Genomic DNA, 26,538 nt, shown 5'->3' on the forward strand with positions numbered 1-26,538 from the left:
CCCGGTCCCCAGTGTCGCCCGATTGGCGGCGGGGCCCAACCAATAAGAAGGGGCGTTGCTGGAGGACGATGCGGGCGGCGTTATGGAACGCGCGGGCGGCGCTGCTGTATTCGCTGGGCGGCTGGACCGTGCTGGGGGCCATGTTCCACTACAGCTCCAAATTCGGCGCTGACGCCGAGAGCGGTGGGGAGCCCGGTACGGTCTAGCGCAGCCCCGCGGCCGGCGGGGAGGGGGGGGTGTGTGCGCTGGCTGGGGTCAGCGGGCCGGGCCGTGGTAGGGCGCCTGACGTGAAGGGGCGGGGTTTGCCAGGGCACGGGGCTCAACAGCCATCGGGGCGCAGGCACAGCTGGGGAGGCTTCGGGTTGTTCCGCGGCCGGCGAAGGCAGCGCTGGGTGCTGCCTGGGCTGGACTGCCCTGGCAGCCTGCCCCGGGCCTGCCGGAGCTCCGCGGCCGCCGAGTGCGAGCGGCTCCCGGCATCCCGAGGAGGCTCCCCCCGAAGGAAGAGTCAGCCCCGCGGCGATGGGAAGAGCGTGGGCTTCACGCCCGGGGGCAGCAGCAGCAGGCTCTGGGCCCTTTTCCGGCCGGTTGCTTTTATTTGCGCGGTGGGAATGGCCAAAGCTGCGCTGAGGACAGCCCGGGCTGGGCACGGGGGGCGTTTCCTTACCCAGAGCATGGTCACACGTTGGAACAGGCTTCCTAGAGAGGTGGTCAGAGCCCCAGGCCTGTCAGTGCTTAAGGATAATGTCCTTAATGTGTTTTAACTCTTGTTCGGCCCTGAAGTGGTCAGGCAGATTGAAGCTCCTTTCCAACTGGAATATTCTCCTATTCCATTGCTATTCTATTCCCTCTTGTGCCTCCTCAGCAGCCTGCTGCACGTTAAGATGTAGTAACATGGAGGTAGCACTAACATGGGTTACTTGGAAGCCAGCTGCTGTTGCTGCTACTGTAGTACTGATGCTGGTCTAGTATCAGTGCAGCAGGGTACTGTAGTAAATCACTTGTGTCTACGCAGCCACCACATCTTTACTACGTGTTTATCAGAATTTGAGGAGGAAAAAGATGACTGGATGCCTGTGTAGCTGCTGTTTTGACTTAACTTATGTTATGCTCTTCTTTTTTTTCCTACCCCTTAGCCCCTTCCTCCTTAGAGAATGAAACTGAACCTGAGACAAGCCATCCAGGCCGCCAGGAAATACATACTAGAGAAACTATGTTTGGATTAAAAGTAACAACAGTAGTAACATACAAGGATGTTCAGCCTCCAATTACTCGACTGCTCAGGCGTATGACATCATTGTTTGATTCTAATGATGGCCCTCCTTCTAAAGGTTGAGTGGTCCAGAAAACTGTGTGCAGGAGCTGGCTTGTCCAGGCGCCAGGTACCAGACTGTGGGTGGAAAGCTTCCTCTGGCATTGCTGAAATGACAGCTCCATCTCTGACGTGACTTCGCAGACCTCGCAGACCTTCTTCGCCTGCTCAGATCATCGCTGTTCTTTGATGTCTCTTTTATTTATTAAAAGTGACCTGGGTTGTGAGGCATTAACAAATCTGTGTGCTGCCTGGCGTTTTGTGTCTGATGGCCTGACCAGGTGGCCATCAGGGCTTTTCTGTGAAGTTGCTTTCCCAGCTGCTGTGCAGGATAAAGGTGGGTGATCCAGGATGTACCTGGAAGGCTTCTCAGCTGCTCAGCTGTGAGATGGACACTTTGTGACAGGAAGGAACGTAGTTTATTATTTTGCTGTTAATTGCAAATAAAAACCTACAGAAGATGTGTTACTAGTGCAGAGACACTACTGTAAGCTGAAAACTTACACTGGAGTTCTCTGCTCCAGGCCCTCCCATCAGGCCCTGTTTTCTACAGGTGTTTCCCTGACCCTCATAAGTGCCACCTCCCTTTATAGGGTACTGCCTGCAGCTGCTGTGGCTGCGACTGTCATTCTATAGGGTATGGACACCACCTCCTTCCACAGGAAGCTGTGCCTGGCCGCTGTTTTCCATAGGTGTTTTCCCCAGCTTCTCCCACTGCTGACCCTCATTGCTATAGGGGCTCCCTCCAGCCACCATTTCCACTTCTAGAAGACTGACCCCAGCTTTCTACAAGGGGTTTCCCCCAGTCCCGACAGGCACTGCCTCCCTCCAGAGGAAGCCGACCCCAGGCCCTGCGCAAGAAGACCTTCCTTTCTGTAGGGGCTCGCCCTTGCAGCTGCCTCCCTCTTTCTATAGGCACTGCCTGTACCCTTTCCTAGGACCTGCTCCTCCTGCCCCACCGCCGATCCCTGTAAGGCCACCCTGCAGACACCACCTTGCTGTATGGAAAGCCGTCTCCAGCCCCTCTGCCCGCACACCCCAGGTTCTATATGAGCTTTAATACCACATGACCCCCCCCCCCCAGCCCACGCACCTGCAGACCCAGCTTTACAGGCTTCTGCGGTCCCTACAGCCAACAACTCCTTCTCCAGAAGGCTCCTTCCAGACAGTTTCCTACGGGCACCCCCAGTGTCCCTGTAGGCATTCCTGTAGAGGATGCCGCGCCAGCTCTCTGTATGTTTCCCCCAAAACGCCCCTCTAGGAGCTCACTGCAGAGGGAGGGTCACCGTCCACACGCAAACACACACCCGCCACACCCCCCCCCCGCGTTTCTATCGAGGCTTCCTATAGAAGCCCCTGAGGCAGGGCTCGCGCCGGCGCCATACCGTACCGACCCTATGGCGCCTCTCACGGGGAGCCTGCAGTAGCACCTCCCACCCGCCAGGGGGCGCTGCGAGAAGCGAGGGCTGGCGGGGAGGCGGCCGCCGTTGCCTAGCGCCGCCGTCTTCCCTCTCTAACCTCCCCCCTCCAACCTCTTCCCCCCCCCCCCCCGCACCGGCGCCGGGGCCTGCGCTGCGCGGCCGTGCCACCATGAAGGCCATCGTCCAGCGGGTGGCCCAGGCCAGCGTCACAGGTCAGTGTGCCGTCACCGGCAGGGACACCGGGGCCGGGGGAAGGGGGAGGCGGGGGCGGGCGGAGTGACGCTCCGCCTCTCCCTTTCCCCGGTCCCTGTCTCCCTTCCCCGCCTCGCTCCCCCCTGTCGCGGCCTCCGAGGACCCCGCAGCGCCTTCCCCTCAGCTCCTTCCCCTCAGCGCCGTCCCCTTCTCGCTTTGCGTGCGTGTGTGTGTATGTGTGTGTGTGTGTGTGTGTGTGTGTTTGGGGCGCAGCGCCATCCCCCTCGCTTTCTCCCGCCGCTAACGTGCGTGGGTGGCCGGGCTCTCCCTCCCCCCTCCCTCCCCTCCTCGCCGTCCCATCGTTCCCCTGCGTGGGTTTTGGGTGGGTGGCCCGGCTTGCTTTGCTTGTGCTGCCGGCCCCAGTCTCCTCGCGTTGCTCGTGGCAGTGCCGTTCCAGTTGCTGTGTCCCAGAATCACAGAATCATAGGGGTTGGAAGGGACCTCCAGAGATCATCAAGTCCAACCCCCCTTGCCAAAGCAGGTTCCCTAGGACAGGTCACACAGGGAGGCATCCAGAAAGCTCTTACATATCTCCAGAGAAGGAGACTCCACACCCCCTGGGCAGCCTGTCCCAGGGCTCTCTTGCCCCCTCTATGACAAAGTTCTTCCGCATGTTGGTGCTGAACTTCCTGTGCTCCAACTTGCACCCATTGCCCCTTGTTTTGTCTCCACAGACAGTTGAAAGGATCCTGGCCTTCTCCTTCTGTCACCCACACTTAAGATATTTATAAACATTAATAAGATCCACTCTTAGTCTTCTTTTCTCAAGGCAGAACAGCCCCAGTTCACTCAGCCTTTCCTCATAGGGGAGATGCTCGAGGCCTTTAATCATCTTCATAGCCTTGTGCTGGACTTTGTGTCTTGTCTGTACCAAGAGTGGCCTCCCTGCATGGCTTGGCAGTCCAGTTGCAGTTGCCTACCCGAGTGGCTTGCATGTGTTGGCACAAAAGATCACAGAATCACAGAATCAATAGGTTGGAAAAGACCTTTGAGATCATTGCGTCCAACCATTCCTGTCCTCTACTAAACCAGATCCCTGAGCACCTTGTCTACCCATCTTTTAAATACACCCAGGGTTGGTGACTCAACCCCCTCCCTGGGCAGCCTGTTCCAGTGCCCGGTAACCCTTTCCATGAAGAACTTTTTCCTAATGTCTAATCTGAACCTGCCCTGGCACAGCTTGAGGCCATTTCCCCTCTTCCTGTCACCTGTTGCTTCGATGAAGAGACCAACCTCTCTACAACCTCATGTCAGGTTATTGTAGGCAGTGATAAGGTCTCCCCTCAGCCTCTTCTCCAGGCTGAACAACCCCAGTTCCCTCAGCTGCTCCTCTTAAAGTTTGTTCTCCAGCCCCTTCCCCAGCGTGGTTGCCCTTCTCTGGGCTCACTCGAGGACCTCGATGTCCTTCTTGTTGTGAGGGGCCCAGAACTGAACACAGTATTTGAGGTGCAGCCTCACCAGTTCTGTGTACAGGGGCACAATCACATCCCTGGACCTGCTGGCCACACTGTTTCTGATACAAGCCAGGATGCCGTTGGCCTTGGCCACCTGGGCACACTGCTGGCTCATGTTCAGTCGGCAGTCAAACAACACCCCCATGTCCTTCTGTGCAGCTTTGTAGCCACTCTTTCCTGTGCCACACGGGGTTGTTATACCCCAAGTGTATCTTGCACTGCTTGCTTGTGTTGGCAGGGCTGCCCTGATTACTGCTGTGCATGGCTTTGCATGTGTTGCCAGCGCCGTCCCAATTCCATTCTCTCACAGGTTGTGTGTGCTGTCACTCCAGTCAGTCATCTGCTCGCATGTTTGGCAGTGCAGTTGCAGTCACCCCTTCCTATGGCTTGCATGTGCCAGGTGCTATAATACGAGGTGCCCCCTTGCATTGTTTCTGTCTGTGGTGCCAGGGATGTGGCTTGCGTGTGTCGGCACTGTAATCACACTCCCTTCCTTGCATTGCTGCCGTGTGTTGGCAGTGGGGTTGCAGTCATCTCCTTGCATGGCTTGTGTGTGGTGGCAGTGCTGTCCCAGTTGCCTTGGCACATGGTTTGCACGTCTTGTGTCTATAATGAGAGTTGTCTCCTTGCATGGCTTGCATGCATTGGCGCTGTAATTGTGGTCATCTCCTTGCATTGCTTGTATGTGGCTATGGGGACATCTCAGCTGCCTCCTGGCGTGGCTCACGTGTGCCAGCACTGTTGTCTCAGTTGCCTCTTTGCATTGCTTCTGCTTGCCAGCAGTACAGCTGCTATCACCCTCTCCCGTGGCTCGAGTGTGTCGGCACTGTAACCAGAGATGCCTCCTTGCGTTGCTGTTGTGTGTTGGCAGTGCAGTTGCAGTCACCTCCTTGCATGGCTGGCATGTGCTGCCACTACAGCTGCAGAGATCTCCATGCATTGCTTGTGGGTGTTGGCACTGCCATCCCAGTTGCTTTCTCTTATGGCTCACATGCATTGATTCACCGTTTGTAGTCACCTCCTTGCACTACAGGTGTGTTGGCAGTGCAGCCTGAATCACCTTTTTGCGTTGCTTGCACGTGTGGGCCGTGCTGTCCCAGCTGCCACCATACATCACTTGTGTGGGTCCAGGCAGCCAACGACAGTCCTAGTGCTTGCTTAGCTGCTGGTAGGGATGGTGTGTCCTGATGATGTGTCCCTGCTACTGCACTGGTTGGACCTTCTGACTTCCAGATGCTTAAAATCCCCAAGAAGTTTGCCTGTGAGGCAGTGTCTGTTCTGGGGCCCAGGGGAAGGTGGCGTGCAGCAGAGTAGCCTGCATGTTAAATAAACACCTTCTGCTTGTGTGCGGCTGGTCAGTAAGCGCTGGAAGAAGGTGCCTGGGAATGGGCTTCTCTGCACACCTGGTACTGTGGATGCAATAGCAGTCAGACCCCATCAGCACTGGGATTGTGCTGACTTATTGCCACATTTCTGGGTAGGATTTCGATTGTTCCTGGCTGTTAAAGTGCTTGACGTGTCCATCTGTGAGGGAGTTAGTGCTGTGCTTAGCAGGAGGATAGGTTTCTGAGCCCCCTTCACCTTTCTCTAGGGGCCTGCTCTCCTTTCGTTTTACAGGATGCTTGGGGCTTTTTTTCCCAGCTGCATAAGCCTGGGTATAGTTGGGTAGCTGGTACTTATCTCAGATTTAAAACTTCATTTAAATCTTTCACAGGCATCTCAGGCTCAACCATGTTATAATTTAAATTAAGACAATTTACCTAAATTAAGGTAATATAAAACATTTCTTAGGAAAACACAATGGTTTGTGTTTTATTCTGTCATTTAAGAGGTTGTGTTCCCTACTAGGTGGGTAGAATTTGCAGGTTGTTCAAAGTCTTGTTTCAAAAAATCCATGAGGACTGTATCAAACATATCATCTTTTCACAAGTAATGTAAAGTCTGTAGGGAGTGGTGGAGAAGAGTACACATTGATGTCAACAGGGTGAATATTCTTTACAGAGATTGGAGGGAATTCTGCTGGCTCTCCTGTTATCACTGCTGATCCAGTTGTAGTAAAAAAGTAATCTTTATGTAGTGTTTTAAAATGCCAGAGTAAGCATCTTGAGCTAGTCCCTCACAAACGAGTCATGATACTGAGCAGGCTTTTGAAAGAGGGCTTCTGCAAGATCTTTACTTAAGACAGGGAAGAAGGCTTTAGAATGATGTTTTCTTTGGTGGTTGTACAGTTGTCAGCTGAAATCAGTGCTTAGCTGTGTTGTAAAACAGGACACTGCATTTAACCTTACCTCTCTGTTTTCCTCTTCCCCAGTGGGTGGTGAACAAATAAGTTCAATAGGACGAGGCCTCTGTGTGCTGCTGGGCATTTCCTTGGAAGATACACAAAGAGAACTGGAGCACATGTAAGTCACGTGTTTCCTTTTGCCTTGTACTCTTATTTGTGCCTTTCTCATACTGAATTAGTGATACCTGTGCAGTAGCCAAACAAATGGGGCACTTCTGTTGGGAAACTCAGGTTTGCCTGTCAGGTCCTCTTCGGATATTACCCTGAAGTTAGAGTGACTCCTTAGTTAGAGTTTCATTTTTATGTTCCATTGAGAAAAAACTGTTTCCATTCTGTTTGTTTTTTTTATTAGGAGCAGATCAAAACAAAGAATCAATGTGTTGGGTTTTTCTGATCTCCCTTTCTTGAACACCTGGCTTTCTTACTGTATGAATTTACCCTGAAGGACTTGACCCTTTGAGGATGGGATGTATCAGAAACCTCAAACTCTCATTTTAGCTTCCACATGACAAGTTTTCTCTTCCATAAGGTTGGAGAGACTCATCAGCTGTTTTTCTGTAAAAGTGAACCAGTTTTGACAGTTTGGAGGGTTGGTTCTGGCCATCTGTTCCATGGCCACAAAATACTGTGATGGCAAACAATTGTGCCAGAGAGTTCTCCAGGGGCTTCTGCTGTCTCATTTGGACTGCTCATTGTTCTAGGGCTGACCTCAGTTCTTATGGAGGCAGAGAAGAATAGGGGTAATAGAGGTAACTGATAATAGACGTAACAGGTAATAGAGGTAACTGATGTCAGGAAGAGGAGAGGCTCAAGAATTGAAGAGAGAAGAATGTGAGCAAGGGTGAAAACCCTTAGCAGGTGTGGAGGAAAAAGGAGAGAGTGGTGTTGTGATCTAAAGGTCGCTGAAGATCTCACATAAACATCTGGCACTTGTGGAGAATTGCAGCAAAAGTGAAGGTGGTTTTTTTATGACATGCTCCATTGGCTTGCCTTACTGCTTGCATCCTCAGAGTGTATCATTGCTTCTTGTTTCTACCTTAGTAAATATGAAATATGCTCTGAATAAGCAGGTGATCTTTAGAGACTGTGGCCTGTCTCAGTGCCATGTTGTTTGGATGACTGAGGAAGGAAAGGCAGGAGCCAGCATCTGAAAAGAAGAAATAAAAGAAATCAGCTTAGCCTGCTCTTCAAATCCTATTAAAGGAAACTTTAGTAATCCTGTAAATGAAACAAAACCCATCTTTATCATTAAAACACAACAGCGACAATGATTTAAACCTATGGCTGGGGCCTTCCAAGGCTTTTCACAGAATCACAGAATCGTAGGGATTGGAAGGAAACTCCAGAGATCATCTGGTCCAACCCCCCTGCCAAAGCAGGTTCCCTAGGACAGGTCACACAGGGAGGTGTTCGGATGGGTCTGGAATATCTCCAGAGAAGGAGACTCCACATCCCCCTGGGCAGCCTGTCCCAGAGCTCTGTCACCCGCACTGTGAAAAACTTAATTCAGGAGTCAATTCCATTGTTCTTTGACATGGACAGATTGGCAAGGGTGTCTTTTGTGACTGTGCCTCAGGGGTGTTGGACTCTGCGACCTTTAAAGGCCCCATCCAACCCAAACTATTCTCTGATTTTGTGTTTCTGTTCTGTAACAGTAACACAGCCTTGGCTTTATTTTATGCTGTCTCACCTCTGGTGCAGTGTGCAATGTCTGGGATGGCTGCAGTTGAAATGCTTTGCACTTGATTCGCTCCCATGTTTATAGGTGCTGGGGATTAGTGTAAGCTAAAAGAAGAAACCAAAGGCAGGAGAGTGGCATGCATGCAGTCTTAGATCAATCGAAGTCCAGCCATATTCTGGGTTACAAGCTGCCCTGCTGCTTTTCATGATCCGTTTGTGAAAGTCTCCTTGTCCTGTCTGAGAATTCAAACCAGTCAGTTCTGCCCCGCAGATCAAAAAATCATCCTTAATACAAATACAAACAAGTCCCAGTCACTGCAACCTGCAGTTCTGCACTGTTCCCTAACTTCCTCCTCCCATCCGTGACCAGCAGGTTGAGGGAGGTCATTCTGCCTTTCTACTCCTCTCTGGTGAGACCCCACCTGGAGTATTGCATCTAGCTCTAGGTCCTCAGTACAAGAACTAGGGACAATGTGGACCCTCTCTGGGAGAAAAAAGGACACCTGGTTACCTGGGATATGGAGAAGGCTGAGGTACTCAACATTTTTGCCTCTGTCTTCACCAGCAAGTGAAGTCACATACAGCAAAGGCAGGGCCTGGGAGAATGGAGAACCACCTGCTGTAGGAGAAGATCAGGTTTGAGACCATCTAAGGAACCTGAAGATGCAAAAGTCCGTGGGACCTGACAAGTCCTGAGAGAGCAAGTGGATGAAGTTGCAAAGCCACTGTGCATCACATTTGAGATGTTGTGGTAGTCTGGTGAAGTTCCCATTGACTGGAAAGGGGGAAACATAACCCCCATGTTTAGAAAGGGGAAAAAGGAAGACCTGGGGAACTACAGGCTGGTCAGTCTCACCTTTGTGCTTGGTAAGATCATGGAGCAGACCCTCCTGGAACCTGTGCTCAGGCACATGGAAAGTAAGGAGGTGATTGGTGACAGCCTACATGGCTTCACTAAGGGCATGCCATGTTAGAACAAACTTGATGACCTTCTACACAAGTGACTGATGTCATCTACTTGGACTTGTGCAAAGCATTTGACACTGCCCTGCATGGCATCCTTGTCTCTAAATTGGAGAGGCATGGATGTGATGGATGGACCACTCTATGAGGAGTTGGCTGGACGGTTGCACAGTTCCAATTACTCAATGTCCAAGTGGAAGGCAATGAAGAGTGGTGTTCCTCAGGGGTCAGTACTGGGACTGGTGCTGTTTATCGCCTCTGTTGGCTACACAGACAGTGGGATCGAGCGCAGACTCGCTGAGTTTGCCGATGACACCAAGGTGTGTGGCGTGGTTGACACACTGGAGGGAAGGGATGCCATTTAGAAGGACATTCAGAAGGGTGAGAGGTGGGCCCATGTGAACCCCGTGAAGTTCCACAAGGACAAGTGCAAAGTCCTGCACATGGGTCAGGGCAATCCCAAGCACAAAGACAGGCTGGGCAGAGCACGGATTGAGCAGCCCTGGGAAGAAGGACATGGGGGTGTTGATGGACAAGAAGCTCAATGTATCCCAGCAATGCACACTTGCAGCCCAGAAAGCCAACTGTGTCCTGGGCTGAATCAAAAGCAGCGTGACCAGCAGGTTGGTGGAGGTGATTCTCTCCCTCTGCACTGTTCTTGTGAGACCCCACCTTGAATACTGTGTCCAGCTCTGAGATCCCCAGTATAAGAAAGACACAGACCTGTTAGAGCGGGTCCAGAGGAGGCTAGGAAGATGATCAGAGGGCTGGAATGCCTCTCCTACGAAGACAGGCTCAGAGAGTTGGGGTTGTTCATTCTGGAGAAGGGAAAGCTCCAGAGATAGTTTATTGTGGTCTTTCAATACTTAAAGGTGGCTTATAAGAAAGATGGGGACAGGCTTTTTAGTAGGGTGTGTAGCAATAGGGCAGGGGGTAACAGTTTTAAGCTAAAAGAGGGTAGATTTAGACTAGATACAAGGAAGACATTTTTTATGATGAAGGTGGTGAGGCACTGGACCAGGTTGCTCTGAGAGGTGGTAGATGCCCCATCCCTGGAACTGTTAAGGGCCAGGCTGGACATCGCTCTGAGCAACCTGATCTAGTTGAAGATGTCTCTGTGCATTGCAGGTGATATTGGACTACAAGACTTTTAAAGTCCCCTTCCAACCCAAATCATTCTATGGTTCTATGATTTGATAATACTGATGAATAAGTGCTGTCCTCATCTGGCTTGTGGGGCTTCGTTTGGGAAGAGTGGTAGGAGGTGATGAGGCTGAAGGATTATATGTGAATCATGTTTGGAAACAACCATAGTTTAGCTTGATCTCATTTCATACTGAATGTGATTTCCCAGTGTGGAGGGAGGATTAAATTTCCCAAAGCTATTTGCATGTTAAAACATGTTGTGATGTATAAAATCAGATACTGAAGAGCAAGCTTCCTGGTTTCCTCTGCTGTCTTTCTGTCACCCTGTAACTTGCAGTTATTCCATCCTGATCTCATGCCCTGTGAAATGATGCTGTTAATGAATGGTCTTGACAATGTTATGTGTAAGGGCCTTCTTGGTTATTCTTTGCCTAATGGGATGAGATTCCCATGGTTTAGGAAGGAAGGGACAAAGGGGTACCTTGTTATGTGGAGGCAGAATGAATATTCATCTGTCTTCCCTGTTATCTCATCCTGTGGGGTGGGCTGTCGTGGTTTAACCCAGGAGGCAGCTAAGACAACCACACAGCCATTCACTTACTCCCCCTTACACTGGAATGGGGGAGAATATTGACAAGAAAAATGATAAAACTCGTGGGTTGAGATAGCTTAATAGGTCAGAAAAGTAAGGTAACAGCAATGGTGATAATGATAAAAGAATATACAAAACAACACAGGTGATAAACACCAGAACTGATGCTCAGCTTGTTTCTGAACTGTGCCACCTCCCAGCCAACCCCCAGCTGTATATTGAGCATGACATCATATGGTGTGAAATACCCCTTTGGCCAGTCTGAGTCAGCTGTCCTGGTTGTGTCCCCTCCCAGCTTCTTGGGTGCCCTCTGCCTTCTCTTTGGCAGGGCACTGTGAGGAGCTGAAAAGTCCTTGACTGCTCAGCAACAGCTAAACTGTCAGTGTGATATCTGGCAGTAACTTGTACCTGTTGATCCTGCATGGGACAATTTAGAAATTATCTTTTTCTCCTCCTAGGGTTCGGAAGATCTTGAATTTGCGACTATTTGAAGATGAAAGTGGGAAGCACTGGTCCAAAAGTGTGATGGATAAACAGTATGAAGTATTGTGTGTGAGCCAATTTACTCTCCAGTGCATCCTGAAAGGAAACAAGCCTGACTACCACATGGCAATGCCCACAGAGCAGGCGGAGTGTTTTTATAACAACTTTCTAGAGCAGCTAAGAAAAGCCTACAAACCAGAGCTTATTAAAGGTAAGGGCAAAGCGTTGGTAAGGTCCTTCATATCACCAGTGGACCTTGTTTGTTAGTGCTCTCCCTGATCATCACTTACTTTATTCTGTGATTTGCTGTCTGTCTTGCAAATTAGCTTTCTTTACGCAGCAGAAAAAGAGGGGATGTTACAATATTTTCACTAGCAGCCCAGTGGGGTGGTCATCTTCCTCTAGCCAAGCCATTTCTTGGCATTCTTCTGCAATAGTTTGACATGTAGATGTTCTTGTATTGTTACTGGCTGTACAACATGTGAACAATGACTCTGACAACATAACCCATAGAGGCTGTAGCCATGAGAAAAAGCTCTAAGGTAAAGCTCCTTGGAAAGCTGGATATTTTATGCAGTGTAGCTAGTTTAACCCAGGAGGAACATTTTTTTCTGAGGTTTAGTCAGGCTTAAAGGCATCACCAGTGTGTGATGGACAGTGTAGCTCCATCTGTCACTTCAGTTTTACACTCTGTTGGATGGTAATGATGACAGTGGGAGGTGTAATGTGCTACTTGAGAACAGTGCTCAATTTAGACTATCTTTTCTCAACTCTATGCCATGTGTGCAACAGTGTTCTTGTTACCAGCAAAGGCCTGGCTTCCCTTTGTGTTTGTGCTCTATCCACCCGTGATCTTCACTGTTTGCTTTTCTGTTTGTTTTCTAGCCATTTTCACATTTAGACTTGAATTTTTGATACATTTTCCCAGAAGATAAGTGTCTAGAAAAGACTTTTTAAAATGGGGACTACTGGTAGGTAATGGTCAGCCTTACTTTCCTTATGAGGACAAAAAGGATAAAAAAAGACAGAAAACTGCTATTTGGGAAAGGTTTTGAGGCCAATCTTCAGACTGACTGTACATGAAGGTAATTATCCCAGTGCTTTCCACGGAGGCGTGGTTACAAGCACGCATGAAATGTCCATCTTGTGTCAGCTTTCCAGTAGCCTGATATATTCTTCCAGTCAACATTTGTTGATGATAATGTGTTTCTGATACCCATCCCCTGCATCCCTTTCAGTCTGTAACATAGAAGACTTAAATTCTAATGAATTCAGAGTCTGTGCTTTATGAATCTTAATCTCTGTTAAGTTATGACTAAGTTAGGACCCATTCCTCTGCCTCTGAAACTGGTAGTAGAACTTCCTGGGAATTCAATAGGCATCAGATCTACTCTACTAAGATTTGATTGAGTTGGACCCTTATGTCCTGGTAAACTAAAAGCAAGTGTGGACTTTCCTTCTTCCACTTAAATGAGGTATGGAAAAATCTCTGTGTATCTACATCTTGATTCTTAGGCTTCAGAAAACGTTTTGTTTCTGAAATACTTTCAACCAGTTTATATTTTGTCTGTAGCTTTTTGAGCTTTCCCTTTCAGCAAACAACAGTTACACACCTGAAATGAATAGCCCCTGCTGTTAAGTGCCCATAATTTGGCACTTGTTTGCCCATGATTCCTGAAAGAAGAGCTTCACTTCTGTGTGGGGTTTTTTTTTTTTTTCATTCAGAAAACAGAGATTTAGAAACCCAAGAGTGATTGCCTGTGCTATTGTGTCAGATAACAGATGCATTTGAAACTCCTGGCAGCTGAAACCACCTGTTAATTTTATAATTTTGCTTTCTTTTTGGGCTGTGCCAATCTACATTGTCCTGCATTCAAGTCTGTTAGACTCCTATGACTGCAGTTTCTGTTGTGCCAACTACTTTGCCAGGTTTTTTTGTTTGTTTGTTTGTTTGTTTGCTTGCTTATTTGCACAGGAGTTTCTGAATCTCGGTGGTTTTGTAAATAGGAGGCTAAACCTTGTGGTTGCAAGGTGTGAGGGGTGGCCAGCAGGGACAGGGAGCTGACTGTCCCTCTCTACTTTGCCCTCGTGAGGCCCCAGCTGGAGTCCTGTGTCCAGATCTGGGGCCCCCAATACAAAAAAGATGTGGAACTGTTGGAGAGGGTTCAGAGGAGCCACAAAGATGATCAGAGGGCTGGAGCACCTCCCCTATGAAGAGAGGCTGAGGGAGCTGGGCTTGTTCAGCCTGGAGAAGAGAAGGCTGTGGGGGGACCTCATTGCAGCCTTCCAGTCCCAGAAGGGAGCAGAGAAACAGGAGGGGAATCAGCTTTTTAAAAGGACACACAATGGCAAGACAAGGGGGAATGGATTAAAGCTGAAGGAGGGAAGGTTTAGATTAGATATTAGGGGGATGCTTTTTACAGGCTGCCCAGAGAGGTGTTGGATGCCCCGTCCCTGGAGGTGTTCAAGGCCAGGTTGGATGGGGCCCTGGGCAGCCTTGTGTAGATCCAGACTGGAGGTTGGTGTCCCTGCCTGTGGCAGGGGGGTTGGAGCTCTGTGATCCTTGGGGTCCCTTCCAACCCATGCCATTCTATGATTCTATGATTAGCAGAGTTTACGATTTGCTGTAGCTGAGGTGGATTAGAACACAGAGCTGTTCCACACTGGCATGCTGTATGTGAGATGGACAGCTTGAGTGCAAGTTTAACTGGGAAATTGTAATGCCCAGGCTTTGACTCAGCATGCAGACTCAATTCTGGCCTGGATTTCCCTCAGGAAATCAGAACCTGACGTGCTGGGTGCTGTGCACTGTGTTACAAAGGGTGATGGGAGAGCCCTGGGAAGGATCACTAATAAATGGGCTCTGGGATATTAAAATAGGCTTAATGTGTCAGCATCTTCTGTCTTCAAAATCTGTACTCTTGTGTTTCCTGTACACATACACACACAGTTGCAGTTACTGGGAGATTAGTTTGATTCTCTGGATTGCTGTAGGTGCCCTTCCCTTTGATCTTACACATTGCTTAATGTATTTTAGAGGAATAATGTAATCATTTGAAGTGGAATTTGTGTAGCTGAGTCCAAGACAGATCAATAAATGTCTTGCCATACTGCCTAAAGAGCCTTGTGTTTTCCTGTCCCTATATTTCTTCAGCAGAGGAGTTTGGCTGCTGGAGGTTGAGTGGCACTACATGTTCTGCAGTTGTAGGTGCCAGGCAGGCAGCTCCTCCCTTTGGTATCTGGTTGATCTGGAGCTTGCCAGCTAGGAGCTCAGAATGGTGCTGACCAACAAGAAGTGCAGACCATTCTTTCACACTCAGAGCAGGAGAATGTTTGGCAAACAGTATCTTGGAGAAAGAAGGCTCAGAGCCATGGTTCCTGGTTTCACACAGGTTGCTTAAGACTGCAGATGGACACCCGTGTCTGGGAAAGAGAAGGCTTCATTGGAAGTCCTTGCTTGCCTTGCTGCAGTGTTTTCTTGTGAAATTCATTTGTAAACACTTCATTCCACTCTGAGGAACAGAGATTGTGAATGCAGGTCTGAGTACTTTGTTGTGCAAGCTCATCTCCAAAAACTAGGCCTACAAGGCTTCTCCTTGTCCATGAGGGCCTTCGTTCTCTGTCTTCAATGTCTATTTAGGCTTCAGAGGCAGTAAGTATTAGCATGGCAAAGACTGTGAAATATCTCACACCATTAATAGCAGTGTCTCAGTAAATACAAGGGGAGGACTGTTCCACAGGGAAGAGTTTAATTCAGAGTGAGGTTTGGTGCAACTTGAAAGCAAAATTACTCTCTCTGATTGACTTCCTTTGTGAGTGTTGTCACTTTTGAGTAAGTGCTCTTCTCTGGAGCAAGAGTGCCCACATGGAGTTAATTAGGAATAAATTTCCAAGTAGACAAGCTTAGAAGTAACTTCTGAATAAAACCAGTGAGAAGTTTCTAGGTCATGAGGCTTGAGATATGTCTAAAAATATTCTGAAAATACATATGTCTCATTTTCAAGTCTACATCTCAGATGTGGCTTGTCTGTCCCACCTCAGATAAAGATCTTCTTTGCCTCTGAAGAAGGCATTCATGCCAGATTCCAAGGGAAAAGGAATTAGAAGAGATGGGTGTCCAACAGAATAAACTTGTCACTGTAATTATATTTGTAGGGTCCTATTTTATCACAGAGGATGTTGCAAGGAGGTGACTCCATCAATCAGCTGTAAAGTGAGGAGAGGTACTTAGTACATTGAAGAGCACTGTGGTATAAAAAGCAGCAAAATAAATAGTGTGTAAGGGTAAGTTGCTGGTGTCTCTAATGGACAGTACAGGGTTGTGTGATAAATTTAGCCAAAGTTGCTGGGGTAACAAGCAATGTCCAAGGGGTGTGGGTTTTTTCTCCTCCTTTCCTTCTACACTGAAAAATGAAAATCAATCCAGACAAACTCTTGGGACACAGAGATGGAAGGAATCAGCTTCTTTGCAGTCCTGTGTAGAAGAGGGATTTGTCTTCATCAGCATTTCAGAAGTTGCATTTGAGGGCAGAACTCAAATGCAACTTCTTTGCAGCCTGGCTGCCTGGGTGCTGCAAAGGTGATGTGTTCCACCAGTGTGCTCTTAGGTGAATGCAGAATGCAGTGGTGCCACAGATGTCAGTCTGTTTTAGGGGAGTCAGGCTTGTCTCTCAACTTACCTCTTAAGGAAACAGTAACATGCAAATGAAAAATGCCATCTCTGAGAGGCTGTATGAATTGCCATATTCATACCACACTGTGGTAGACACACAAGGGAAGGAAGGCAGGAACATGTTTTTGAGGCAGGCAGCCAACAATGAAGCATCATCTCTTCCTAAAGAGGAATTAGGTGTTGATTTAAGAAGAACTTTTGAAACTAGATTTTAGCTTTCCCTTGTTCTTTCAGGTAATACCAGACCCTGAAGCTGCAGAGAAAACAAGGCTGTGTTTTGATGAGACCAGCTCTTGAAAAGAGCTATGAGGACCAATGGACTGCTAGAACCTTTTGGTTTTGTTGTATAAGGGAGGTGCCAGCACAAAAATCCAGGAGTGTCCCGTGAGTAGAGCACATGCTGTGCAGGGACCATGGTCCCTGAGACTACAGGACACTTTGATTTGTGATAAGGGAGGGTGGCAGCTGCTTCTGACAACTTCACCACCTTTGCAGTGTGTTTGAAAGCTTGGAGGTGAAGTTGTATGGTATGGTGGTCCACAAGACATTTTGGATTAAGACTGATAGAGGGATTTTGGAATGTGTGAAGAAATTCTCCCTCAGTTGGCTTTTTAAACCTTTGGAGAGAATGAGGTTGCTGAGACTGAAATCCACACTGCCTTTCACATTGTGGTGGTGCCCAAGATCCTTCATGTCTTTGAGAGGAAGATGTGGGAGAGAGATGCTATAATGCTAACAGACATTTCTGGTTTAAGTACTGTTCCCATTAGCTGTAAATGTTAAACTTCATTCTCCTTGACCTGTGGAGACCTTGGGTCCAAACACTGGAAGTTTGAGAAGAATAGGAGGGAGCTGTTCAAGCTTTTCCTTGACAGAGTTCTGATGCTGAAACAAGGTAGAAAGTGCTTGTGAGATGGGAGTGCCTTGAGTATTCTGGTAAAGGTGGGGGCTTATTTCAACAGCCTTTTTAAAAAGGAGCCTGTGAAAATTATGTGGTTTTTAGGTCCATACGTGTATGGGAAATGCAAAAGGCAGCCCTCTTCTGTGACTGAAGTACAGCAGAGGGATGGTACTGAATGTACAGAGCTATTTGAAAAGTTCTGCTTCCACTAATGTAGTTTAAGGTGGGGCTTTTTGTTTGTGATTTTGCATTAGTTTTGACTGATTGATGTGATCAGCATGTAGCTACATCTCTTTCCATATACACTAGATATAACAACCCTTCCAGGAACAGCAGCTCAAGTCGTGTCTGCTTGATTGTCCTAAAGAAGCAATTTAACCACTTTCTAAGTGTGCCAGTAGATCCTTCCCTTGTGCCCTGCATGAAGGTATAAAGTCCTGTTTTACTGTCCTTGTCAGATACCAAAACTGTCTCTTTCTGTGCAGGGATCATTCCTATGAGGTTCTACACTGCAGTCTGTTCTCTGAGAGACTCTTACACATTATGGTAGCTAGATTTCAGCTGTGCAGATACAGTTAACCAAAATCAGCAAGCATTCTTCAAGCTTTTATTTCCCAGCTGAGAGTCTTTTATAGGCACCTCTAAAAACGTGTGCCTGTGTGATTCACCAGTGAAACCATAAGCTACAGATTTAGGGAAAAAAAAGCTTACTGGGTTTTCCCTGCAGGTTCTTAACCTATCATGGGTGGCAAAGGGTTTGAAAACTGTGCTGGAAAATTATAATACTATGCTTTTGATTGTTTTGACATATTTTCTTAGTGGAACCCTTTACATGTTGTGGGTTCCTGGCAATTTATAAAATCAGAACAGGTTGGTGTTTGGTGTTTTGTTTACTTGCTTTGTAATACTTTTGTCTCATATCTTTTCTGTAATTATTTAGTAACTTTTTTTTTCCTTTGCACCGTTAGGTGGCATTCAGAACACACTGATCCTTTGCTGAAATACAAACAGCTTCATGGTGTCTGTATGTACCTGAGTTACCCAGCCAAGTCAGCTGCACAGTGTTGAAGCAGTAACTTTGCCAGTAGCTTCTGATGTGCTGTTCTTTGATGTCACTGCAGCCTCAGTTGTCCTGTCCCTCCAGAGCATAGTGACCCTACAGTGGAGTTGTCCAATGGGCAGATGTTTTCATTCCTGCTTCTAGATAGTTCTTAGGTTGTGTGGTCTGCACACAAAGGAGCACAGAGGCAGACAGGGTAACCTAGATTCTGGACTCAGAGGATCACAAACCCTCTCCAGGGGACGAATGTGAGGCCCATCCTGGGGAGTCAACAGGAGTAGCTCCCCAAAGCCCCTTTTGGACTGGGGCAAGTCACTGCCTAGGGATGTGAGGCACATGTGGGAAGAGGGCATTTCAGGGGCATGTAACACTTACTATGGCATGTTTTGGTGAGGAAGAAAATGCAGGAAGAGGGATGGATCTAGGTGATTTGGGGAGGAGCAAGCAAGGAAAAATAAAGGGATATGGGTATAAAAAGGGCCAGCCACATATAAGCACTGGCTGGTCAGTATGCTTGTGGCTATGCCCTGCACCCAGTCAGCAGTCTGCCTTGTCCTCTCACTAACATCCATTTCTAACTCTTTTCCTTGGTGAGGGACCTAGTGTTCTGTGTGCATGTGTGTGACTGGGGGGCCCTGAGTACAGCAGTTGGAGTGGCTCTTAGGCATACCCTCTGTGAGTCGGGGTATGCAACTGGACATACTACATACCCAGTAGGGTGAGCTGCTGAGGAGCTGCGGTGGCCAGAGCTGGGTCTGGGTGTTTCTCTGAGGCCACAGGAGGAACTGGAGCAGTCCTGGCCAGCTGCTGGAGCGGCTGGGGGTCTCTGTGGATGAGACCTCTGTGTGTGTCTCTAAGGGTAAGACTGGAGGGGGGCAGCAGATTGCTAGCGAGCAGTGTGTGTGTGCAAGGGGGGGTCTGTACCAGCAGCTGGAGCAGGACTGCAGGCCTCAGGGACTTAGGTACCCAGGTGCCAGCATCTGGGCAGAGACTGAGTGTCTAAGCCTAGCTGCTGGAGGGGTTTGCACTGTGTATATGTACCTATCTCCTACTAATGGACCTTTATCCTGAATCAGCCAGTGGAGGGCTTCAGGGTGAGGCTGTAGGAGATACTTGTGCTCATGTGATTGCTGAGTGTGTCTGTGTTGATACCTGTGCAGCCAGCTGTGTGTGTCTGTGTGTCTGTGCGTGTGCCTGCTGGGAATACATGCTCATCCTTGCTATTGTTTGGACCTGGGGGTGTGCAGCTCTGGGAGCTGTACCGTTGTTGAATTTCTAGATTCAACATCCATAACATCTCTCAACCCACAGGAAACATTGAAGAAGATGAGTTTGGTCTAAGGAGAGTGAGTAGTGGCAGCAAGCTGGGACACTGAGTACATATTCTCTTCTGGTGTGACCCCTGTGGGGCAGAAAATGTCTGCACAGGAGTGCAGTTGGTAAAATGCTGCAGCTCTTTCTTCAGTAAATCACATTAGTTTTCATAGGAATACTGGAATCATGCTTTTTCCCCCTTTCCAATGGTGTTTCTGTTGCTGTGACTCTTCAGTGGTCAGTCCAGGAACCTTTTCCTTGGTCGCTGGACCATTGTCAGCAGGCTCTTGTGCAATGCTGCAGTTTTTGGCTTTGCCAGAGCTTTTATCTGTAGCTTATGGGTTGGTTTGTGGCATGTAGCCTGTAGAAAAGCACTTGGGCAGTAGATAGTCTTGTGATATGTGGTATGTCCATGTGTGTTGGACAGGCCTGAATGTGTCTTTTTATCCGTTTTTCTAAGCAAATACCAGACTTATGTCTTTCATGGGATGTGCCAGGGGAGACTGAAAACTCTTCCAGAGCTCTTTGGCCCCAGTAAAACATTCTTGAAGATTCAGGACAGTTTGATTTGACCTCTGTTCAGTCAGGGACATCACATGTTCCCATGGAAAGGTGCTTCTTAGTTATACAATGTCTCATGCAAATATTCTCAGTGTGTGGTTGCTACATTGAAGTTTGAGCCTCCTGCTTTCAAGCTGGAGATGGTACTGGAAGAGGTTTTGGTTGTGTTGGTGAGCAGGTTCCAGGCCTACTTTCCCGCTAAGTGAGGCTGTTCCAGTCTTTGGAAAACTGCTGAGTGCTGCAGAACACATTTTTTTTCTTCCATTCATTTGTATTGGGCTGGTAATACCTGTTCTTGTTGTTGTCCCTGCTGGGAAGGTCTTGAAAGCCTACTTGTGTGTGCAGAAGAGAAGAGAATGTGTGGGATAGAGCAGTCAAGTAGGCTTAGCTGGGGTGGGGTGAGTGTGAGGAGTAGAAAGCTGGACCAGGCAAAATGGAACAGTGAAGCTTGCACAAAGAAAAATGATGTGTGAGGAGAAAGCAGCATGCAAAGGGATGACTTTTGTAGACTATGCAGGACAAAAATGCTGAGTCTGTTGTGATGGAAACTTCTCAAATCTCAGAGCCTCAGCCTGGGTGCTAATACATGCTGCTGCTGACCAATGACATAGACATTTCTGATTCCATAAATGTACTCCTATGAAGGAGGCAGGGCTGAGGGAGTAGGGCTCCTTTTTTGCCAAACTGTGACAAAGGATGGCCCAGGCTGCCATTCTACAGAAATGTAGAAATTAATGCAGCAGATTGGGACTGAGCTGTAGACCAGTGTCCTGTTCTGGAGTATTCAATGCCAGATGCTTTAGAACAGGCTTTGAGTCTTTCTCTTTTGCCCATATATAAGGTTTCTTCAAAAGACCAGCTAGTTAACTGCACAGAATCCCAAGGCTCAGCTGCTACATCCTTGAAAATTTAATCTTCTACCTGTGAGAACTGTCCTGCCCATCCTGAACTGTGAGCACCTTGATTACCTGTTGACTTGTTTTGTGGACATCACTGTACTTAGCTGCATGTTTACCATCTCTGAATGCCAGACCCCAGAGCTGGCTGCACACAGACTTTTTTTTCTTTGCAGCTTCCTGCAGTTTGTTAGATGACTGACCTTTTATGTATTGTTCTTCTTCTTAGTAGCACATTCAAGAAAGATTTCAGTACATACAATCCTTTCAAGATCTCTCAGCCCCTTCTTGTCTCTTCCCTTTACAGATGGCAAGTTTGGTGCCTATATGCAGGTACACATCCAGAATGATGGTCCTGTAACAATAGAACTGGAGTCCCCAGCTGCCACTGTCGACCCTAAACAGGTAAGGGAGCCAGAGGATCTGTCTGGGAAGGGTGTGCCTCCTTTGCAAATTTGTAGCATTCCTGCTATGAAGCAGTATAACTTCCCTTAGGCCTGAGGACCTCATGCTTCCTGTGCAGCCTCTGAAAAGTTAAATAATTGCATTGTTTTCTTCAGTTGTCCTGGTGAAAGTAGTGTGCTGTGTAATCCAAAACAGGTTTTACAGTTTATTTTTCCTTATTAACTAATTAACTATGTTTTTAATGTGCATGGACCCTTTCTTTTTTCGTGAAGTTTCTTGACATTTAGGGGCTATTGCACGTGGGTGGCTGGATGGAACAATTAACTGGACAACTGCTTCTTTCTCAGAAATGAGAACAGCAAGTTCAAGTCCTGCATTTTAAGTCTGGAGTGGAGAAGTAGCTCTGCTGAGGAACAGCACAGGCTATGATGAAAACCAAATGCAGTGATGAGGTTTTCTTATTCTCTAAACACATCAGTGACCAACTTTTCCAGAAAGAGGAGGGGGAGGGATTGTTATTCCCAGCTGTGTTTCAGTAAGGCCCCACTAACCCTATTTGTTTAACACTTCACTTAACCTGGTTAAAATTGTTATTCCAATCTATAAGAAGGTCATGAGGGAAGACCCAGGAAACTACAGACCTGTTAGTCTAACCTCAGTACCTAGAAAAATTATGGTGAAGATCATGCTGGGTGCTGTTGAAAAGCATTTAAAGAGCAATGCAATCATCAGGCACAGTAAACATGGGTTCATGAGGGGAAAGGCCTGTCTAACTTTTGATATCCTTCTATGATAAGGTCACCTGCCCAGCGGATGGAGGGCAGGCAGTGGATGTAGTTGTTCTGGTTTTAGTAAGGCTTTTGATACTTCCCCTCACAGCATCCTTCTGGACAAGTTGTCCAGCTGTGGGATAAGTGAAGAACTGAAGGGCTGGGCTCAAAGGGTTGTAGTGACTGGGGCTACATCTGGCTGCACTCCAGTCACCTGCAGTGTTCCTCAGGGCTCACTTCTAGGGCCAGTTCTGTTCAGTACTTTTGTTAAGGATCTGGATGTGGGAGTTGAATGTACTGTTAGTACATTTGATGATGATACTAAACTGTGAGGTGCTGCTGAATCTCTTGAGGGACAAGAGGCCTTGCAGAGGGATCTGGATGGATTGGTGCACTGGGTATGGAATTTAACCAAACAAATGGCAGATTCTGCACCTGGGATGAACTAATGCTGGACACAAGTATAAACTAGGGAAGGAGTGATCTGGAGAGCAGCCCTGCAGAAAGGGATCTGGAGGCACTGGTTGGCAGAAGGCTCAGTATGAGCCAGCAGTGTGCCCTGGCAGCCAAGAGGTCAAACCCCATCCAGGAGGGCATCAAATACAGAACACTACACCTCAAAAGAGGTGATCCTCCTGCTGTATTCAGTGTTGGTGCAGCCTCACCTTGAGTACTGTGCACTTTGGGCCCCACAATTTAAGGAGGACATGAAGGTACTCACATGTGTCCAGAGGAGGACAAAAAAGCTGGTGAAAGGGCTGGTGGTGGAAGGGCTGGAAGGCATGTCCTATGAAGAGTGGGTAAGGTTTGTCTAGTTCTGAGAAAAGGAGGCTGAGGGGTGACCTCATTGCTCTCTGCAGCTTCATGAGGAGGGGAAGTGGAGAGGGAGGTGCTGAGCTCTTCTCCCTTTATGCAGTGATAGGATATGTGGGGATGGTTCTAGCTGGACAGGGGAGGTTCAGACTTGACATAAGGAAGCATTTCTTTACCAAGATGGTGGTCAAACACTGAAACAGGCTCTCCAGAGAGGTGGTTGGTGCCCCAGCCCTGTCAGTGTTTAAGAAGCATTTGGACAATGGTCTTGATAATATGCTTTAAGTCTTGGTCAGCCCTCAAGTCTTCAGGCAGTTGAACTAAATGATCATTGTTGGTCCCTTACAACTGGAACTAACTTGTTCTGTTCTGTTCCATTTAATCTTTCCAACCTTTGTTTGGCCCAGGTACAATGATCCTACAAACTTACCTGGCCAGTTGGTGAGCAAGACAAAATCTCCTTGCTGATGGGTTCTGTCCTTGAATCACCGTGTGGCCATCACTCTTCTGAATTAAAACCCAGGCATTTGGGTTTGTCATCCAGCTGTGTATGTCAACACCATCTCTTCCAAAGCCTGCTTATAGGTTCTGTGATAGCTGCAGTGCAGCTGGTGCCTGTAATTGGGGTGGGAATTCTGCATATCTCAAAATACCATGCTAAAGGTGTTCGGGGCCTAATGGGAAAAGAGCATGGAAAACCTAAAGCAGCATCTCTTCTTGCCTTAATTAGCTGGAGTTGGTTTTAGTTTACCTCCAAATTCTATTCTGTATCTTTTTGTTATGTTTTAGGCCCTGTAAGAGCCACATCTGCTCCTGGTCTTTATTTCAGTGCCCTCACAGCTTTAGCACAAAGAGTTCTCAGCCCAAACTGTGCATAATTATCAGCAGCAGCCCTGTCTTTGGACTGAGAAATGATTGCATGAATGTGCATGGGAAAGAGTCTACAGAAAGCTGTATGGCAGAGAAATGTAGTGCTCTGATGTCCCCTTTGAACTTGTTCATTAACTGCCAAGGGAGTTATGGCCCACTGTGTTCAGGTGCCATGTTTATGGTATAGACTTGTCAAGGCTGAGCTTTAGTTGTGGTACTTGTGGCAGTATTGACCCACTGCTTTTGCCACTCCAGCTCCTTGTGGAATAGGAAAGGATATGTTCCCTCCATGCTACCAAGCAACGTTTACTGCACAAATTCTCCTTGCTCTTGCATGGCTCTGTCTCAGGTGCAGGTGAACATTTCCTTTGAAAAGTGTCATTTATTGTAGTCTGTATTTGAAGCCATTAGTAGCAGGGTTGATGGCAGTGTTGTGTCCTGCTGCTTGTGACTCTTAGTTGGAGCCCCATGGTGTCTCGGTCTGTAGGGCAAAGCTGGTGACCAATCTTATTTGCCCAGTCAGTGGAAATCATTAGAGTGAGGGTGGGTGGATCTCTGAAGTAGGACATGGTGCAGTGTCTGACTGAAATGGAGAGCGCTGAGAGAGTTTTTACCTCTGCTGTCCTGTGTGTGAATGTAGAATAACCTAAGAGGAATCACCAGGGTGTACATGATTCGTCAGAGTCCCATCTCTTTCTTGGGGAAGATTGGCTTGTTTAAGAATTTTGCCCTCTCAGTTCCGGGCTGCCTGCTTTTCCCTGCTTTTCCCACCACTTTCTTGGTGGCCACATGGGCCAAAGACTAGGAAGGATCCCGGTATTCAAACTTCCTCTGGTATAAGTCACAGAATCAGAGAATGGTTTGAGTTGGAAGGAACCTTAGAGATCATCCAGTTCCAAGCACCCTGCCATGAGCAGGGACACCTCCACTAAACCAGATTACCCCATCCAGCCTGGCCTTGAACACTTCCAGGGAAGGGACATACACAGCTTCTCCAGACAACATCTTCCAGTGCCTCACCATCCTCAGGTTAAAGAATTTCTTCCTAATATCTCATTTAAATTTACCCTCTTTCAGCTTAAAGCCATTACCCACATGCTCTTCTAAAGAGTCCCTCCCCAGCTTTCCTGTAGGCCCCTTCAAGTACTGTAAGATCTCTCCAGAGCCTTTTCTTCTCCAGGCTGAAAAAACCCAACTGTCTCAGCCTGTCTTCATAGGAAAGGTTCTCTAGCCCTCTGATGACCTTTACTGCCTCCCCTGGACCCGCTCTAACAGGTCTGTGTCTTTCGTATACTGGGGACCCTAGAGCTGGACACAGTACCCCAGGTGGGGTCTCACAACAGCAGAGTAGCACTTCCAGCAACCTGCTGGATACAGTTGGCTTTCTGGGCAACCCAACTAGTGTCCACCAACACCCTCAAGTCCTTCTCCTTAGGGCTGCTCTTGATCCATGCTCTGCCCAGCCTGTCTTTGAGGTTAATGAGGTTCACACGGGCCCACCTCTCCACCTTGTGAAGGTCCCTCTGGATGGCATCCCTTCCCTCCAGTGTGTCAGCTGCACCACACACCTTGGTGTCACTGGCAAACTCGCTGAGGGTGTGCTCAATCCCACTGTCCACGTAGCCAACAAAGGTGTTAAACATGAAATCTGCATTTAATGTGAATATCTTGTTCTGCTTCAGTCTCACTGGCTGATTGCCTTCCTTTCCTCTTTAAACCTCATCTCATCAGCAAGGATGAGGCTTCTTGTGCAGGATGTGCTTAAAGCACTGTCAGTTGTCCTGTGGTAAGGTTACACCAGGTACCTTCTCACTGAGTCTGTACCTGGGCATGATGGAAAGGAGGACAGAGTCCCTGCATGGGCTGAGTTGGTACCAGAGAGCCCACATATGAGAATAAGAGTAATGTAAGTTTACTTGCCTTCCTTCTGCTGTGTGTTGTCCACACACATTTCATGAGCCACCCTGAGCTCCAGCGCACTGCAAGTCCTGATGTGTGGGATTCTTGTTTGTCGCAGGAAATGACGAGCTCCTACAGTGGCACAGACACTGACAAAGCAAGCTGGCCATGTGTGCTTTGGAGGCACAAAGAAGGACTGGTCTCTTCCTGAAATGTAACCTGTCCTTAAAGTTGTGGTGATTTGTTTTTTAAATTGTAGCAGCTTTGCAGGCCACTACTGAAATTTAAAGCATCCATCTGCTGATCTTGTGTTTCGAGGCTCATGAACACTGCCACTGCGTTTCATGCAGACTGCTAACAAAACAATTCTCTTGTTGGTGTCACTCACTTCTTCCTCGTGTTACTCGTGGCTATGACAAAAGGAAAAGCTGTCTCTAGAGCAGCAGTCAACCTCTGTGTGCACACTGATCACAGAGAAAAAGGAAAACAAAGGATACGCTTCTGTATTCGAGAAGGCAGAGCTTCAAGGAAGGCTGACACTAAGGCATTTCTCAGTGTGGGAAATGAACTTCAGCAAAACAATCAGGCTGAAGAATTATGAGCAATTTCAGGTGGGGGACTTGGTGTGCCAATTTATTTGCATGTTTTTGCTACAGCAAATAACTTGCTCAAGTGATGTGATTTAGTATTACAGCTGACACGGTGACAGACATTTCTGCCTTGGTGGAACCTTCTTTCTCAGTGCAGTCTAGCTTTCCACTGTAATTATTCAATTTTAGACTTTCCTGTCTCT

General features: G+C 47.8%; 2 protein-coding genes across 2 annotated transcripts in view; both read left to right on the forward strand.

The window, feature by feature from the left end:
- Positions 1–62: 62 nt before the first annotated feature.
- LOC311190342 (uncharacterized protein) lies at positions 63–1,548 on the forward strand. The gene is made up of 2 exons (XM_084262233.1): positions 63–195; positions 1,134–1,548. Exons 1-2 carry the CDS (start codon positions 69–71, stop codon positions 1,331–1,333), a joined length of 327 nt encoding a protein of 108 aa, XP_084118359.1. The 5' UTR covers positions 63–68; the 3' UTR covers positions 1,334–1,548.
- Positions 1,549–2,866: 1,318 nt separating this feature from the next.
- DTD1 (D-aminoacyl-tRNA deacylase 1) overlaps positions 2,867–26,538 on the forward strand; it is a 31,639-nt gene continuing 7,967 nt past the window's right edge. The window contains exons 1-4 of the mRNA XM_084262585.1: positions 2,867–2,942; positions 6,748–6,838; positions 11,560–11,795; positions 21,296–21,393. Of these exons, the coding sequence (XP_084118711.1) occupies positions 2,900–2,942; positions 6,748–6,838; positions 11,560–11,795; positions 21,296–21,393 (468 nt within the window). The 5' untranslated portion in view covers positions 2,867–2,899. The remainder of the gene's footprint in view (positions 2,943–6,747; positions 6,839–11,559; positions 11,796–21,295; positions 21,394–26,538) is intronic.

Source organism: Gallinula chloropus, assembly GCF_964237585.1.
Source record: "Gallinula chloropus genome assembly, chromosome: 3".
Lineage (NCBI taxonomy): Eukaryota > Metazoa > Chordata > Aves > Gruiformes > Rallidae > Gallinula > Gallinula chloropus.